This window comes from Balaenoptera physalus, assembly GCF_965194825.1.
Source record: "Balaenoptera physalus genome assembly, chromosome: 3".
Lineage (NCBI taxonomy): Eukaryota > Metazoa > Chordata > Mammalia > Artiodactyla > Balaenopteridae > Balaenoptera > Balaenoptera physalus.
The window spans coordinates 16,618,032-16,636,378 of record NC_138890.1 but is presented as its reverse complement, the minus strand read 5'-3'; the positions used below and the strand labels follow the sequence as shown (position 1 = coordinate 16,636,378).

Sequence of the window (18,347 nt, the reverse complement as noted above, 5' to 3'; positions counted from 1 at the left end):
GCTTTCTTTCCCAATTCGCTTTGGCACTCCCTCCACTCTTGCATTCAAGCAAGGCGCTAGGTAATTCCAGAGGGTTGGGCTGGAGTAGGATTAGAGGTATGTGTTCCTGGGCCACATTTGTACTCTCCACTAACCAAGAGAACCAAATGTATAGGGGCCCCTGAAGAGTCTTGCCTTCCAGTGCAAAAATGAGGGGGCTATACATGCAAGATTGCTGAGCTAACTTGGGAAGGGACCAGAGACCTTGGAATTTTGAAAGGGCCAGTCTCTTGGGTGACTCCTGAAGTCTGCAAATACAGCAGCCTCAGGTTTGACAAAGGGAGCTCTTGGCATCTGGAACTCAAATAATTCTTTATTTCAACACCTGCAAGCAAAACAATCGCTGGCCAATTACAGGGAATTTTCAGCCCTGCACTGTGGCCTCTGTGGAGCTCAGTTTCCTCATGGCTCCAAGCTTAATTTGTGTATAGCGTTCTTACTGCACTTGTCAGTGCCCAGCTTTGTGGACCCATGTGGTTTTGACTCAGGTCCCAGGGCTGATGTCCCCCACCTGGAGAACACTGCCCTGAGAGGCACCTTAATCTGTATACCAACAGGTCTGTCCCATGGGACAGGTGGGCAGCCATGCTGAGAGCTCCTGCCCACCTTTACATGGTGTGAAGCACTTCTCTGGGTGCTTCTGGTGTGGAGATATCTTTCAGTGAAGTGAGCTTTGCCACTATCTCTCTGCAAATTTCCCATCTCTCAGAAGCTGAGGGAGAAAGCAGCAGAGAGACTAACAGTCAAGTGAAAGGAAGAGGCAAGAAAACCACAGGGCCTGTGGGATGTGACTCCGGCCACATCTGTGGTCATTACCTGAAGAGGCAGGACACCAAAAGTATCTAGAAAGAAGAGGTAGAGGAGACTCAGGCTGGAAAGAGGAGATGGGACAAGAGAAAACAGAATGCTGATGGGAAAACAGGAAACACCTGAGAGCACAGCAGCAGGGATGGGACACACCAATACTTGGGCGCTCTTCCACGCGTGGGGTCTGAGAGGTTCTCCCTGCACCTACACCTCAGAGGGGGAGGACGGACTGAGAACAGGCAAAGAGCTGACCGGGGAAGTAGGTGTAGGGGTGCAGCGAGAGGCCAGGTGAAGTGCTACCAACAGAGATGGAGAAAGGTAATACGCCACGCTGTCCTCCCACAGAACTCCATCGGCGAGCTGTCCCACCCGTCCCTATGGCACTGTAAAAGTGCTTGTCTAGCCCACTCCGGAGGAGACGCTCAGCAAGGCTTTCTCAACTGAGACACAAAAAGCCCTGGCTTTTCCTGTCCTGCTTGCCCAGCAAAGATGAGGGCAGTGCCTGCCCTGGCCTGAGTGGCAGCGGCAGCTGTAGCTGCGGCGGCGCGAGCACGTGTGTGGGCCCGCTGGTGCTGCGACAGGGAGCGGCTGTGGCTGAAACACTTGCCACACTCCGCACATTCCGCCGGCCGCTCGCCCAGGTGCGTCTTGCGGTGCAGTGCCAGCTTGGAGCCCACACTGAAGGCTTTGCCACACTCAGGGCACTTGTGGGGCTTGTGGCCAGCATGGTTGCGCCGGTGCACGTTGAGGTTGGACACGCACGTGAAGTGCTTGCCGCACAACTCACAGCGGTAGGGCTTCTCGCCTGTGTGTGTGCGCCTGTGCTTTGTGAGGTCCGAGCGGTCGCTGAAGCAGCGGCCACACTCGGTACACGGGAAGGGCCTCTCGCCTGTGTGGATGCGCTGGTGCACCACAAGGTCGGAGCGCTGCCCGAAGCCCTTGCCACACGTGGCGCATGCGTGTGGCCGCTCTCCCTGGTGGCTGCGCCGATGGCGCAGCAACGTGGAGCTCTCGCTGAAGCGGCGCCCGCAGTCGCTGCAGGCGTAGGGCTTCTCGCCCGTGTGCGTGCGCTGATGGCGCACCAGGGTGGCGCTCTCCAGGAAGCCCTTGCCACACTCCGGGCATTTGAAAGGTTTCTCACCCGAGTGCGTCTGCAGGTGTCGCGTTAGTGTGGAGCTCTTGCCAAAGCTCTTGCCACACACACCACATTGGTGTGCGTCCGAAGTGCCTGGCTGCCGAAGTGTGGAGTCACCAGGGCTCCTGGCCGCGTGGACACGCAAATGGCTCCGAAGTCCCGCACCGCTGCGGAAGGCCCGCGGGCACTGAGTGCAGCGATGGAGCGTGTCAGCGGGCACGGCCGGTGTCCCCCACGGGTGTGCCCGTGCCTGGTGGAAGCGCAGTGCGCTCTGGCGGAAGGCACGAGGGCACAGCGGGCAGCGGCGGGGCCGCTCGGGAGGGTGCCAGTTGCGCCTGTGCAGCAGCAGAGCCGGGAGGTGTGGGAAGCAGCGGCCGCAAGCTCGGCAGCGGCAGGAGCGGCTGCGCCGCCTGTGCGCGCTCTGGTGTAGGTCAAGGCGGCCGCTGTGATGGAAGCTCTGGCCACACTCATTGCAGATGTAGAGCGTCTGGCCCGCATGAGCGCGTCGGTGCGCACGGAGGTCTGCGGCCTGTGCGCAGCGCTCGCCGCACTCTAGACAGCGGAAGCGGCTGTCGCCACCATGGGCGCGCTCATGCCGCAGCAGCACCGAACTGTAGCGAAAGCTCTTTCCACACTCACTGCACCCATAAGGCCTGCCGGCTGCTGCCTCTGAGGCAGCGAGCATGATGAGGGCCAGCCGGGTGCCCTCAGGGTGCAGCGTGCCACTCACACTCTGGAGTCCACCTCCTCCAGCTGAGAGTTATTTTCAGTTTTCTTAAGGCCTAGAAAGGGAACGGTAGCAGAGGGAAGAGAGGGAGGCCTGGAAAACTGGTCCGCGGATTCCAGGGTTCCTTCTCTCACCGCAGGTGCTGTGGCTGTTTCAGAGGTGGGCTGCAGCTAGGTTTACCATGTACCGTGAGCCCTGCAGGGAGAAGGTCACTGTGAGCCCCAGCAACATCTATGACAGCTACACCTTGGGGAATGGAGGGGCAAGCACAGGCTCCCTGTTTTCTGTACCTTCCTCAGCTAGACCATCTCTGGAGTTCCATTCTCCAAGAGGAGGCAAAGCCATGGGAGTCCTAGAAATATGGGGGGGAGGGGTCCTTGTGCCACCAGGAAGGGCAGGAGGGACTCAAGAGGGGAGCTTTCCTCCAGTACACTGCTCGGAAGGGAAGGAAGAGTGTCCAGCTTGTTTTATGACCTTAGACCAGGGACTTTGGCCTGGAGATGCACTAGGAAACGACCAAGGAGGGATTGGTAATGAGAAGTCCCCTGGGCCTAAACCACATCAACACCTTCCTCTGAAGACCCAGGGTTTCCTGAGTAACCAGTGTGAACCCAGCCAGGCCTGGGCTGGAAGCGGTGAAGCATAAACCTATCCAGCAGCAGCCTGGGCAAAAGGCTCAGGAAGGGCTGAGACCTGGGCAAGGGGAGGTATCTGAGAAAACCCAAAGTATTGCTCCTTGGCTTTGGACAGCACCTGATACACAATCACACCACATCAGTACACAGTCTCAAAGTTCCCTGGCCTAGCCTTGAGAAAGCAACTCAGGACCCAGGAAAGGGGTAAAAGGAAGCATGAATAATTCACAAAGAATATTATCAAAAGTTGATGGCATTATCGAAGAAGTGATTTTCACATTTCTAGGGAAGGCTGGGGAGAAGGAAGGGACATCCTTTCTAATTCTCAGGGCATTCAAGTTGTTTGCAAACATTCTGCAGACTTTCCTCATTGCCCCAGCTCCAGGGATCTGAGAACGTGGAGTAGCAAAGAAGCCCCTTTATGGGGGTGGAATCTGCGCTGCTATTTTCTTTATCTCAAATGGTATCCCTGAATCCTTCTGACAAGTTGGTCAGGGTGGCTCTCTGTGAGCAGGGTCAGCATTTGTGCACAGAACCTCCTGTGCCCTCTATTTAGAGCACATATTGGGCCGCTCTCCTCACCTGACTGGCCTCACCACTGACTGTTCCCCTCAAGATCCATGGATCTGTCCCCAGTTCAGTTTAGTGGGATACAGGAGACAGGTATAGTCACTATAAGTTATAGGCCATGTCACCCAACAGATCAGTGAGAGAAAGCAAACAAAATAGTCATCAGTCATTTTCTTATTAGCAGATGGAAACTCAAACACCCAGAACTGTGGTTAAAACACCCCATAGATGGGGTCCTCATCTTTTGGATGCAAATGGAGTCAACTGAAAAAAGCCTTTAAAACCACAGACCTGCAGGGGTGGGCTCTGAAGCTTCTGTTCCCCTCCTTCTTGGGAAGGAGTGGTGGATATAGCATGTTCTCTCCCTGTGCCTCTGGAGCAGGATGTGCTGTGCCCTGCAGGAAGGATAAAATAAGAGGGACAATGTGAATTGAAACTGAGCAAAGGGGACAGACGCAGGTAGAAGAGAAAGAAGGAAACATTTCTTGGAAGAGGGTATTTTTAAAATGGATATTTTCAAATATAAAAAACTAACAAGAATAGTACCACAAATCACTCACTCATCTTCAGCATCTATTTACATTTTGCTATTTCGTTTCATCTTTGACACTCCCCCCACCCTACCCCAGCCCATACACTTTTTTGGGGGGGGCGGGGGTCTGGAGTATTTTAAATCCTAGACATCTTATTCAAAGAGGATGAGTTTTAAACAAAATCTGCAAGCAGGGAGGGAGGGAGAGTGGGAGGGAGGGAGATGCAAGAGGGAAGAGATATGGGAACATATGTATATGTATAACTGATTCACTTTGTTATAAAGCAGAAACTAACACACCATTGTAAAGCAATTATACTCCAATAAAGACGTTAAAAAAAAAAAAAAATCTGCAAGCAGGGGCAAGAGCCCCTCTGCAGACCTGAGAGCAGACTTTAGAGGGAGTTTCTTGGTTCTTCCAGAGAGAGTTTTCAGCCCAGACACTTGCTTGGGCTGCTAATTCTAGCTGGTCAAATTCAAAAGAATGTTTGCCCTTGTGTGAATAAAATCTTCTCTCAAGGGTCAGTGGTTGATCCCAAATGCCAAAGAGAGCAATGCTTATGTCCTAGTGAGTATTCCCCCTCACCTGAGTGTCTCTGTAGACCCTGGCACCTCTCAGGCCAAGTTTCTGGGATTACACCCTCTGCCAGGCTACTGCCTTCAAGGGCACATGTCCAAGGAAGGTAAGACAAATGCACAAATGAAAACACACACACAAAAATGACATATAAACAAAGATACCATTTTGCCCCCCATCAGAGACATGGAATAAGAGACCCTGGTCAAGGGTGCAGGTTTTGTGCTTGAGTGCCAGGGTGTATCCTTCAAGTCTCTTTTCTGTACCTCACCCCATGCTGGAGCTTGTCCTGGAAGGAAAGGGTCTATGCTTGGGAGGAAATCTGAAAGAAAAAAAAAAAATATTACTGTGCCAAAAGAAGAACGATTTCTAGACTGTCCTAACCATCATTTTCCTGATTGAGTTCTGAAGTTGCTATACCACCAAATTTCTTTGATTTTTTGAAAAAAATAAGTACAAGGGAGGCTTCGAAAGAGGGAAGGGGGTAATTACGTGTGAATTGATGAAAAGTCCTAATTGTTCAATACTTTAACGTATTTTAGTACCTTTCAAGTATTTAATACTTACAAACTTATTATACGTAACTAATAAAAGACAATTACTAAGAAGATAAGCTAATGGCAAAAATTAATATTCACAATAAAGATAAATTTCTGTTTCGTATACCACGAAACTTGTTTCTTAATAGATATTGCAGGCATTTCATGCCATATCTAACTGTTCACAGGAGTGTTGGACTTAATCAGGATTTAGTACATTTACTAACAATCTACTGTGAGAGAAGTGTAAGTTCTTTTTCTTCTGAGTTGTGTTGTTCAGTCAGTATAAAGATTTTCTTCCCTGGTTATCTTTTCTGCCAGGCCACCATTTCTGGGGCATGATGAAGAGGCAAGTGATCATCTCACAATTCCTCCATCTTGAAGCCAGAGTTGGATAAAACTGGTCTGGGCTGCAGGAGTGGGCCTGAGGGCTGTCTCAGCTGTGCTGTCTGCTACAGTAGCCACAAGCCACATGTGGCAACTGAAACTTGAAATGTGGCTGGTCCAAAGCGAGATGTGCTATAGGTCAAATACACTCCTAACTTCAAAGACTTAGTATGAAAAAAGAATACAAAATATCTCATTAATAATGTTTAATGTTGACTATATGTTGAAATAATATTTTATATATATTGGGTTAAATGAAATATATTTTTAAAATTTATTTCACCTGTTTTTAAGAAAAGTGATGATTACAAATGTGGCTCACATTTTTGTTCTATTAGATAGTGTTTGCCAAATGGCCTTTCCAAATCCTGGAACAATGTACAAAGGGAGTCTGACCCACCTCACAGTCCCTGAAGGGGATTGCATGGGAAGAGGCCACCAACCGCCCTGACCCTTAGAGCCTCAGTAACCAGAAGACAGCCACTCTTCTCATCTCCCAAGATGTGGGGCTCTGGCCACACCCTCCAGAGGGCCCATGTGCTCTTCAGGAAAGTGAATATCTGTACTGCCATCTAGGAGACCTGTTTGGGACTTGGGGTTATAACTCATGCAAAGCCTATCACTGCTACTCTCCAGTTATTACTAGCATCAATATGGAATGGCTCTCATATGTTTCTGTGTATGTACCCCTTTCATCCTCCCAGTAGTCCTTTGAGGTGGGTACTACTGGTTACCCCTATGTGACTTGAGGTTCCCCTGTGGTGCAAGCTCATCCAGAGCCACAAGGACGGCAGGTGGGTCCAGGGACAGGAAGGGGATGGCAGGCTGGGAGGCCCGTCTCTGGCTCTCCCCGATAGTCCCCAACTCTTCCTGGCCCTGGCCAGCTGGCAGCAGTGTGGCAGGAAGCCCCAGGCAGCCCCAGGGACCACCATGGGACCGGGAATCACTCTGTGTACTCTGCGGTGGATTCCTTTGCGGTCCTGGTAGAGGAAAGGAAACAGTCAGCCTAAGAAGTGGTTTGGGGAGCAGTAGCTGCATTTGGGAGAGAAGATTCTTCTGCTGGCCTCTCTATATATACTTAACCCCCACCCTGGTCCCAGTCCTAAAGTCTGTTGCCCAGCCCTAATGACAATGTAGTCTCCAGGACTCTGAGACACCCCTAGAGGCTGCTGAAATTTACATCCATCTAGAAGCAAATAACCCACTTCTCACTGTTGGCAGGAGGAGGGGGGAGGAACTGGATGGATGGAATAGTTTCCCTGACCCTCTGGAGCCTGCTTTGGGGCCTTTCCACTTGTAGTTCTTTCTACCTGAAAGCCCTTTCTCCTCCTTCATTCAGGGCTCTGCTCCAATAATCCCTCCTCAGAGAAGCCCTACTGAGCACCTTCACTCCTCCCAAACAGTGATTCCCAATCTACTCTGGAAAGGTTTCGGTCTCTTTTCTAGGTGAGCATGGGCTATGAAATCCAGAGCACCAGAATGGCCACTCCTCACTTCCCTTTTTCCCATAACAGAAACAAGGTCCAGTACTTTAAAAGACATTGCCCCTTCCAGCTTCAGATCCAGTCTGACATGTTTAAGGAGTTGGTGGAAACAGGAATGACAGCTCCCTCCCCATTCCAAGTACCCAAGCCCGATCATGATCCAAACAGATTCTTTTGCAAGGTTTTTTCACAAAGATTTTCCTGTGAAATCTGGGAAGTGTGGAGAATGTATTTATGTTGACAGGGAGAGAACATAGTAGGATAGTTTATTCTCTATGTTCCTTTGACACATGGGCAAGACTACAGCCCAGAAGAGCCAGAGGAGCCCAGAACTGGGATGAGGAAGGGACTATACGGTACTTTGCACTCTTTCTAGGCCTAGCAAGAAGTTGGGCACACATAAGGCATCTAATGCTCTTTTAAAATGATGTATTAATCTGGAATACAATTCTTTCAAACGTTAGGTCCCTGGAGAAGAGGGCCTCTCTCTAGTCATCTTATCCTCCACAGCCCTATCCACTGCATATACTGCAAATACTCTGACTTGGTTTACTAAGTCCTTAACTGCAACCTGTGTAGGAGACCGGAGAGGCAAGTGTCCAAATTCTGGGTCTTCCATTACCAGCTGTGTGACCTTGGACAGGGGACGTGGGGTGTCTAACACTCCTGCCTGAGAAAACTCAGTAAAGGAAGCTGTAATAATGTTTCCTATGAAAAGAGGGAAGGTGTTAAGTCTGAGAACTGCAGTTCCCGAGTTTTTAGGATTTACTCTTCCCTGGTAAGTTTTATGGAACCCGGAAAAAGAGGTCTGACTCTTACCGCCTAAGCATCCTAAACGTTCTGCAAGACCTTTTTAAAGTCTTTTCCCCCCGACCCACCCCCCACAAAGAAGCCTACTTAACAGGATTAGAGCAGTGTGGGGCTTTCGTAGACCCTCCCCACACACCGGCAGCTTCGAGACTAAGTAGTGACATTGGTTACTCATTTTAAGACTTGGTGCCTAGTACTTAACGGGAGCTGAGCACAACTATTCGAGGAATGAGGAACGCCCCACCTGAGCAGGTCGCCTTCCCTGGCCCTCCCGCAGCGCAGCCAATCCCGGGTGCAGTCAGTTTTCGTCACGAGTTACTGGTCAGATTCTCCTTGCACGAAACTTCCCACCCCGGGCCCACCCCAGCTCTTCACACTTGGCGCCAGCCCACGCGAAGGGCAAGATAGGGCACCAAAAACGTAGTGGAGAGTAGGGGGCGTTTAAAACATCGACCGAGCCCAGAGGCTGCCGCTGCCCTTTTAAACTGACTCAGCCTGGCGATGCCCGCGTCGTGGGGCCGCCAGCCACGAAGGTCACCAGAGTAGGACTGGCGAGGACAGACGGAGGGCAAGGCCTGGGAGGAGCAGGCCGCGAGGCACCAGCGGGCGTGCGCCGGCCAATCGCTTGCTCCGCGGCGCTGCCGCGTCACTCGTTGCCGGGGCGTCGTTCCCGACGGCTGCAAACGCTAGCCGCTCGGAGCGGAGGGAAGAAGCCGGGCGCAAGTTGGGGACCACTGCCCAGCGCTAACCCTCCCTCCCAGCCCTTCGGTCCCCTCACCGGTCGCCGACTGGATCCTCGGACACCGCGCGGCTCCCACTCAGCTGGCTCGCCGACCCCAGCCTCCCGCACTGCGGGACTGGGGCGGGGAAGGGAGGGAAGGAGCTAGCGGAGCGCGGGGCCGCAGAGTGGGGGGAGCTGGGAGGCGCCTCGGGATTGGGGGTCACGCTCCAGCCCCGCTCTCCCGGGTTGGCCAGTGGTCTGCCTCATGAGGGCCGCGTCACCGGTTGCTGGGAGGACTAGGAGACGTAAGAAGGCTCCACTAAAGGTTCAGGCTCGCCTGCCCAAGCCAGAATCCCAGTAAGGGGGCGGAGCTAAAAGGCGGAGCCTAGGGAGACTCCGGTCCCTCCTCCCTCCCTTGTCAAGGCCCCGCCTTCTTCCCAGGCTTAACCAATCCCTGCCTCCTCCTTTGTCCACGTGCCCTCCCCGGGCCTCTTCCAGCCCAATCAAAGGAAAAGGCGGTGACCCACGTGCACCGCCTCAGCATCCAGTGGCGGGGTCCGGATGCTCTATATGGTGTTCCTGCGGCTCACAGGCGCCCGCTGGAGCGCCGAAGGGGGTCCCCGCGCGGGTGCCCGACGCTGCGTGGCCTTGGGGGCCACCCGCCCGAACAGTCCCGGCAGTAAGTTAGTGACTTCTTACAATGAGGCCAGACTTGATACCTATTATCTTCCTCCTCGCCACAGCTCTGCCAAGGAGGCACCCACAAATTAATGACCCATCCAGGGTCGCACTGCCAGGGTTGGGGGTACTCCTGGCCTGCTTGCCAATTGTCTCTACAAGAGCTTACTGGCTGAGCTCTCTGTGCAATGTCTTGTTCCACTGAGGTGTGCTGTTAGTGTTGGTTTCCGGAAACGCTTTTGGGAATGTGACCATCCCCTCTTCAGGGCTGCCTATCAGACTCTGGATGATGGCTCTCAGGACCATTGTTTACCAGTTCTAATCTTCCTTTCAAGGTCACTTAGTAATACGCATCCTGCCACTCATCCAGAGCTTCGGCCCCTCTTCTCTGCTCAGGGGTTCCCTAAATCAGTCTACACTTAGATCCCTCAGACCTTCCCCTTGCTTTTTTATAAGCTAAACAAACCCATGCATAAGCACACATATTAAGAAATGGAATATTTCCAGAACGCCAGAAAACCCTTTGGCCCACCTCTTGTCTCTACTCCCATAGAAAGAGTAACCATAATCCTGACACCATAAATTAGTTTTGGCTAATTTATAGTTTTGACTTTATATACACGGAATCATACTATATGTACTTTTTTTTTTTTTAATTTTACACTTTATTTACTTATTTATTTTTGGCTGTGTTGGGTCTTCGTTTCTGTGCGTGGGCTTTCTCTAGTTGCGGCGAGTGGGGGCCACTCTTCATCGCGGTGCGCGGGCCTCTCACTATCACGGCCTCTCTTGTTACGGAGCACAGGCTCCAGACGCGCAGGCTCAGTAGCTGTGGCTCACGGGCCTAGTTGCTCCGCGGCATGTGGGATCTTCCCAGACCAGGGCTCGAACCCGTGTCCCCTGCATTGGCAGGCAGATTCCCAACCACTGCGCCACCAGGGAAACCCCTATATGTACTCTTTTTGAGTCTGATTCTCTTGCTTAACTTTACATATGTAAGGTTTATTCATATTGTTGAGTGTGGTTGTAGTTAGTTCATTTTTGTTGCTGTATAGTATTCCATTGTGTGAATATACCATACTTGATTACCTGTTTTACTGAATAAATACAGCTGATGGACATTTGGGTTGTTTCTAGTTTGGGGCTTGTATTAGTTTCCTAGGGCTGCTGTAACAAAGTACTACAAACTGAGTGACTTAAGCAACAGAAGTTTATTTTCTCACAGTTCTGGAGTCTAGAAGTCTGAGCTCAAGTGTCAGCAGGGTTGGTTCTTTTGCAAGGATATGAGGAAGAATCTAATCCATGCCTCTCCTCCTAGCTTGTGGTGGTTTTGGAATGCAATTGAACTCTGCTTTGAAATCCACCCATTCTTAACAGTTTAGTCAAATGCCATCTTCATAAACCTGGAGATGCCTATGCTAGAATGTGCTCTTCTCCCCCATAGTTTAAGGGAAGGGCTTTGCCCCACTCACAAACAATGCCCTGAAGCATGAGACCAGTGCCTGCTCGTCACAGATACTCAATGAATGTCTGCTGATCCATGTATAGCATCATGGTGTAAGGAGTACAAGTCTGGCAGCAGGAGGCAAGTAAGTGGAAAAGAGACACAGGATGCAGGCCTAGGGTGATGACAGCCTGAACCAGGAAGGAATGGAGGTGGGAGATGTAGATACATTTTAAGGTAGCATTGTGTAGAGCAGTGGTCCCCAATCTTTTTGGCACCGGGGACCTGTTTCGTGGAAGACAATTTTTCCACAGACCGGGGTGGGGGGTGGGGGACAGTTGCGGGGTGATTAAAGAGCATTACATTTATTGCGCACTTTATTTCTATTATTATTACATTGTAATATATAACGAAATAATTATACAACTCACCATAGTGCAGAATCAGTGGGACCCCTGAGTTGTTTTCCTGCAACTAGATGGTCCCATCTGGGGGCAATGGGAGACAGTGACACCCGAAGTGTGTTGCTTATGTCCAACCTACTCTGTAATCTCGTTTTGGTCGCTGTCACTGCAGAAAACCCTGCTTCACAAAGATAGGATGCTGGAAATGGAAGCAGGCTTTTCCGTGCTTTTGTGGCAATCTCAGGATATTCTGCCTTGACTTTAATCCAGAATGTATGGAGATTTTAAGTTGTCTCAAACATACTTTTAAGGGCACTGTCATTTGCGATCTCAAGCAGTTGATCCTCTTCTAGCATGAAGTCGATTCACCTGGCTTATTCACAAGTGGGTCGCAGACCCATTCCTTCCCAGTTCGGGGATCTTTTGTGGTTGGGAAGTAATGCACAAACTCTTTTGAAAGCTGAGATAAGTGATCATGCACCAGCTGGGAGAAAGAAGGCCCTGGCTCAGTCTCTTTCAAAATCTCTGCTAATGTTTAAATGTCAAAAATCCCAATGTTCACTCATCACCCCCTTAATTCCAGTTTGGCTTTGAATGCAGCCACTTTATCTGCTGACTTGAAAACAGTTGTCGTTCTCCCCTGAAGTGACAGATTGAGTTCATTGAGCAGGTTGAATATGTCACACAAGTAAGCAAGTTTTGCAACGCATTCTGTGTCACTGAAATGTGCTGCCAGTGGTGACTGTTTTTCTAAAAATCTCTGGAGTGGCACTCATAACTCAAAAACTCTGGCCAGTGATCTACCTTTAGAAAGCCATCTCACTTCAGTGTATAAGAGAAGACGTGTGTGCTCTGCGTCCATCTCCTCACGGAGCTGCCTGAACAGACGTGAGTTAAGGGCATGCACTTTAATGTGGTTGATGACTTTAATCACATCCTGCAAAACGTTGTTAAGTCCAGGTGACGTTTTTCAGCTAGCCAGCATTTTTCTATGGATGACACATTGCGTAGACTCACATTCAGAAGCGAACTCTTTGACCCAGGTAGTGAAACCAGAAAGCCGTCCAGTCATGGCAGCTGCTCCGTCCGTGCATATACCAACACAAAATGACCAATTCAGTTTTCCTGATATGTAATCATTGGAAGACTTGAATAGTTCTGCAGCTGTGGTGTTGGTTAGCAACAAAAGTGCACATAACATATCCTCATGCACATCCTCCTGAAAAATATATTGCACAAAAACAAGCATTGTTGCCTTGTTGTCAACATCAGTAGACCTGTCAACCTGGATTGTGTACCACGGTGACTCATTAACCCTCTCTAACAATTGTGCCTCAATATCCTCTGCTATTTTATCAATTCATCTAGTTATGGTGCTAGCCAAAAGAGGAACACGTGCCACCTTTCGAACTGCAGCGTCTCCTAAAAGTTCACGACAAATGTCCTTAGCAGCAGGCAGGATCAACTCTTCACCGATAGTAAAAGACTTCTTAGCTTTAGCAATGCAGTTAGCCACTAAGAATGATGCTCTCAGTGCAGACGCATTTGATGAAGTGCTGGCCTTCAATAATTGCTTCTGTTCTTTGTGTTCACATTTTTTTTCTCTTGAAAAACCCCAGAGGCTTGTCTTTTAATGCAGGGTGCTTGGTCTCCATTTGGCGAAGCAGTTTTGAAGGTTTCATGGCTTCGCTGGATAGCCAGTTGCCACATATTATACAAAGCGGGCTTGGAGAATGTGAATCACCTGTTGCAACGAACCCATAATTTAAGTAGGACTCTTGGTATTTTCTTTTAAATGCAGCTTTCTTTTTGTTGGCGTCTTAGAGTCTTCTGCTGTCCCATCATTGGGTCTTTCCCCCTTTTCAAAGAAGTTCTCCAGCGACATTTGTTTTTTACTCATTTTGGCTAGGGTTAGCTTGTGGGCTTACCAAAACATGACTGAGACAAGTGTACAGTGTGGGAAAGAGGCGCGGATGGAAGTGGTAAATAAAATAATGGGCGGGCCATGCGTGGACTAAAATGTGTCCAATTCTGACTTAAAGTCTGCCAGCAGATGCAGCTGTACAATTGAAGTACATCAACTCACTTGCCACTATAAAGCCTGCCACCAGCTGCAGCTTAATTGTCACTTGCCACTCACTGATAGGGCTTTGATATGAGTCTGCAAGCAATTGATTTATTATGGTCTCTGTGCAGTCAAACCTCTCTGCTAATGATAATCTGTATTTGCAGCTGCTCCCCAGCGCTAGTATCACCGCCTCAGTTCCACCTCAGATCATCAGGCATTAGATTCTCATAAGGAGCATGCAACTTAGATCACTCACATGTGCAGTTCACAGTAGGGTTCGCGCTCCTATAAAAATCTAATGCTACCGCTGACCTGACAGAAGGCGGAGCTCAGGTGGTAATGCGAGTGATGGGGAGCAGCTGTAAATACAGATGAAGCTTTGCTTGCTTGCTTGCCACTCACCTCCTGCCATTTGGCCCAGTTCCTAACAGGCACGGACCAGTACCGGTCCGTGGCCTGGGGTTTGGGGGCCCCTGGTGCAGAGGATGACTGGTTGAGGATAATTCCAGAGCTTTTCAAGCCAGATAAATGGACTAATTAGGATATTTCTGGACTCACTGTTCAGTATTGATGTCAGGTGTTTAAGTGACATTGGCCAATTCCAGAGGAGTGACTAGGATGGTGATAGATACATCCCATAATTGAATGGGCTGAGAATATTGAACCTGGAAAAGAGAAACTTGTACATGATGACTGTACACAAGGTTTGACGCACTGTCACGTGAAAGAGGGCTCGATTACAGAACTTTCTTTTGTGTAGCTATGGAGGGAAGAACTCAAACCATGAAGAGAAAATACAGGAAGGTGTATTTTTGTTTCTTATGGGAGTCATTATAGAGGGGAATGATAATTGGAACAGTAATAATGAGTGTAGTGAGAGAAAGTTAGAAGGTCAAGAGTAAAGTTATGGGCATATTTGTCAACTTGAAAATACTGGATCCAAATGGTTGTCTTTCCCTACAAATCTACATCAGTAAATAACTCCCAACATGGTTCCATAAATATTCAAGATATTTATGGAGGGCCTACTATATGCCAGGTAGTGTTCTAGGCATTGGCGAATACAGCTATGAACTGCCATATGAATTTCCCTAAAATAAGCTCTGGCTGTGTCGTACTCCTGCTCAAAAACTGTCAAAGGTTTGTATTAACCACTAAATGAAGTTTACTCTCCTGATATGATATTAAGTCCCTTTTTCACCTGTCCCAACCTGCCTTTCCAGTCTGTTCTAACTCTCCACTAAACTGGATCAAGTTATTTAACCTCTAGTTCCTTAATTGTAAAATGGAGGTACGATATACCTCAGTTTGTTGTCATGAGGATCAAATGAATAGATATAAACCGCTCAGAACAGTGCCTGGTACACGATAAGCACTGCATAACTGTTTGCTTTTTTTATTGTCAAATGACATGAGCAAGTCAGGGAAAATAATTTACTTCTGGAAAACCCAGTAGATTTAACAAGGGTAGAAATAATTCCGGCATTTGAGTAAAGGCTGTCCCTTTTATCAACCTTTATTGGTAGACTCTATTTCTGGAAGCAGCAAGTATTCAATCAGATTTTTTAAAAAAACAGTTTTACTGAGGTATAATTGACATACAAAATTTCAGATATTGAAATGTAAAGTTTGAAAACTTCTGACAAACATATACACAAATCAAATCTTCATAACAATCAAGATAGAGAACACATCCATTACCCACAAGTTTCTGTGTGCCACTTTGTAATCCCTCCTACCACTCCCCTAGGCAACTACTGATCTGCTTGCTATCACTATACACTAGTCAACTAATATGTTTAATGAGCAACTGATGGTGGTATTTATTAAATATTTGACTGATAGTAGGAAAAAAACCATAAAAGGTAGTTTCTACTGGTAGAAAAATACAAACTAAAAAAGGTAGCTTTTAAACATGAAGATAACAGAGTTTTTGTATGAAGAAATTAAAAGTTACTAATAAAAGAGATGAGTTGTGATACTACCTAGTAATTGGTGATGTTACTAACATCTTTATATGGCTTTCATATTTTTATATTTCATTCATTAGTCAACAGGGGTTGGTTGGTCGTTTATTTGTGTCAGGGACTGGAAGGCGGTACACTTGTGGTGGGGAGAACATTGATATTGTGCTGTCCAATATATTAGTCACTAGCCATGTAGGGCTATCTTAACTTAAATTAAAATTTTAGTTCCTCAGTTGCACTAGCCACATTTTAAGTTCTCAAGCACCCCTCACATGGCTAGTGGCTACCATATTGAACAGTGTGGTTACAGAAATTAGCATCATTGCTCAAAGTTCTATTTTACAGAGCTAATTTAGAAGATTCTTGAGGTATATTATCTACAGGGGAGGTGAGGAAGGTCTAAGCTGAAGCAATGGCAATGAAATGGAGAGGAGGGATCTCTCTGAGATACTTAATGTGATGCAGAGTGAAGACAGGGGGATTCATTTAGGATGTCTTCCAGGTTTCTCCTTGGAGTAAATAGGTTGATGATTAGAACCATTCACCAAAAATGTAAATATAGAAGCAGCAGCAGGATTTGGGAAAAGGGGATGAAATCAGATTTGTACTCAGTGAGTGAGAGGCAGCCATGGACTGGCCATTGGTCTGAGAAGCTTCTGGATCTCAGAATGTGATCTGTGGGGATTCTGGGTAGAGACAGAGGTCCAAGGAAGGAGCAGTAGCCATGGGTAGGAGTCAGAGCCATGCACTTGGTTGAGGGCTTTCAGAGAAATTAGGCTGCATGAGGTAAGAGCCTAGCATCAGGGCCTGGGAAGCACTGACATTCAGGGCAGGGTTTTCAAGCTGTGAGTGGCTCATGAAATCAACAGAATAGGTCTCCACCAGCATTAAAAATAATAGTATAGCAAATATTAATACGCTTTGCATATTGAGTAAAGATCTTTTCCTGAAACTTTTGTTTTGAATATATTTACATACATATATGTATACTAGGTTGCAAGGTAAAACATATTTCTGAGTTGTGATTAGTTTGAATATCACCAATTTATAAAATGAGCACCACAGACTATAAGTTACATGCTGCTAGTGCCTAGCATGTAGCAGACACTCAGTAAACACACTGTATGAAGGATTAACCAACAGGTCAGAGAAGTAAGAGGAAACCCAGGACAAGGGTGACTCAGAAGCTAACCTCTTGCCACCTGAAACATTATCCAAACTCAGCAGAAAAACCGCTGGGGATTATATTACAATCTGTACATGATGAGATCATTTTTATTCTTGGTGAGTGAGCGTTAACCCTGGGGGAGGCCAGTGGAGACATCAGGGAGGCTACTGAACCTCAGGATGTGATCTAGGAGCAGTCTGGGCGTTACATGGATTTAAAATGTTTTCCCACCAAATGCAACAGATATGTGACAACCTGAAGCTCATGCCTGCTAAGGAATGAATGCACAGGGAAAAGAAGCTGTGGGACAAAATATAAGGATAGTAGATATTGTAGTAGTGCTGAACAGGAGAGGTTTAGAAAATTCAGGTTAGGGTACACAGAAGATGGTAGGTTAAATGGAACCATTACAGTGAAACTCCAGTTTTGCAAAATTAAAGAGACTGGTAGACAACAAATAAGTAGTTTCTGATTTCTGTATGTAATTTTCATGGTTTTTGTATGGCACCTTAATAACAAAAAGGAATGTGATATAAGTCTGAGGCATCATTTTACATCAGATCTGTCTACTTAGAACTGTTACTCAGGGTCTCGCTGATTCACTGGAGAAAAATCACTTCTGGAATTTAAAAAATAAAATTTCCAATTTTGTTGAAAAACATCTTTTAAATCACTTTAAAAATATATTTGGCTCTACTTCTTTAAAAATCCTTTTTTTTTTTTTTTCCCCCCTGATGTGGTTATTCATGGGGCAAGGGGATGTAGGGAGGGGTTCCAAAGGGAAGAAGGAAAGTTCAGTCCATTTGACTTGCTCACCTCAGAGGAAGTTAGGTCTTTTGCAAAAATAAAACATCCATCCTGAAGCCTTCCCCTTAGGCCTCTCCTGGCGACACTCATTAGTGGTGACTTTAGGTCAGGTCCTTTCATTGATACACAAAGCCATGTAACAAACTCCTCCTCCTCGCGGGCTTTTGAGCAGGGTGCACGAGAGCACTGAGTTCAGATTAACGAAACTTCTAATCAGTGCTCATGAGGTAATCAGTGACCCCACTGCAACGACGTTCAGTGGGACAGGGCCTGGCTCGGGAAGGGGCTGGCGAAGTGCAGCGCTGGGGCCATGGTGCGGACGCCGGCAGGAGAGATTTACCTATCAGAGCTGCCGTTTAGACCCCGTTACTAACGAAGGGCACCGCTGACTTCACTTGAGTGAAGACAGTCATTTCTGGAAAACTACGCCTCGTCCCAGCGGCAGAGTCCCTCGGCGCCTGCCTCCAACGACAAGAACTGCTACGGCGGGAAGCTCACAAGCCCACAAGCCCACTTCTGACTTCCTGGGCAAGGCCGGAAGTGGCTTTGGGTGTAACCAGACCCCGGGGCCGTAAAGTAAGATGGCAGCAATCTCTTTGAGGCGATTGTCCAATCTCTTTGAGGCGATTGTCCAATCTCCGTTTTATTTCTAGCACTTCCTTACTCACCAGGGATTCTCGACTTCCATTACCCGCCCTAGTTTTTCTCAGCACAACCCTCTCGTATTTAAACGTCATTTATCAGTTGTGGAGGATGGGCCGGAGGCAACGTAAGGTGAGCGTCAGCGCTCTGAGGCACCATTTTGTACGGAAACCGAAGGCCGGGCGGGGAAGAGTGCTGGGGAATCC

General features: G+C 48.0%; 1 protein-coding gene across 2 annotated transcripts; it reads right to left on the bottom strand.

Moving 5' to 3' along the window:
- Positions 1–336: 336 nt before the first annotated feature.
- On the bottom strand, positions 337–18,110 carry ZNF672 (zinc finger protein 672). 2 transcript variants are annotated; one of them, XM_082457740.1, is made up of 4 exons: positions 9,021–9,342; positions 5,032–5,103; positions 4,205–4,308; positions 337–2,903 (listed from the first exon to the last, which is right to left on the bottom strand). In XM_082457740.1, the coding sequence occupies exon 4, from the start codon at positions 2,664–2,666 to the stop codon at positions 1,269–1,271; it is 1,398 nt and encodes a 465-aa protein (XP_082313866.1). In that variant the 5' UTR covers positions 2,667–2,903; positions 4,205–4,308; positions 5,032–5,103; positions 9,021–9,342; the 3' UTR covers positions 337–1,268. The 2 variants fall into 2 exon arrangements, 1 of the variants encoding a protein (XP_082313866.1); XR_014262386.1 differs by lacking the exons at positions 337–2,903; positions 4,205–4,308; positions 5,032–5,103 and adding an exon at positions 5,167–5,344 and having other exon boundaries at positions 9,021–18,110.
- Positions 18,111–18,347: the final 237 nt, after the last annotated feature.

Coding starts and splice junctions, on each gene's coding strand:
- ZNF672 (XM_082457740.1), bottom strand. CDS start 2,666: ATGCTCGCTGCCTCAGAGGCAGCAGCCGGCAGGCCTTATGGGTGCAGT.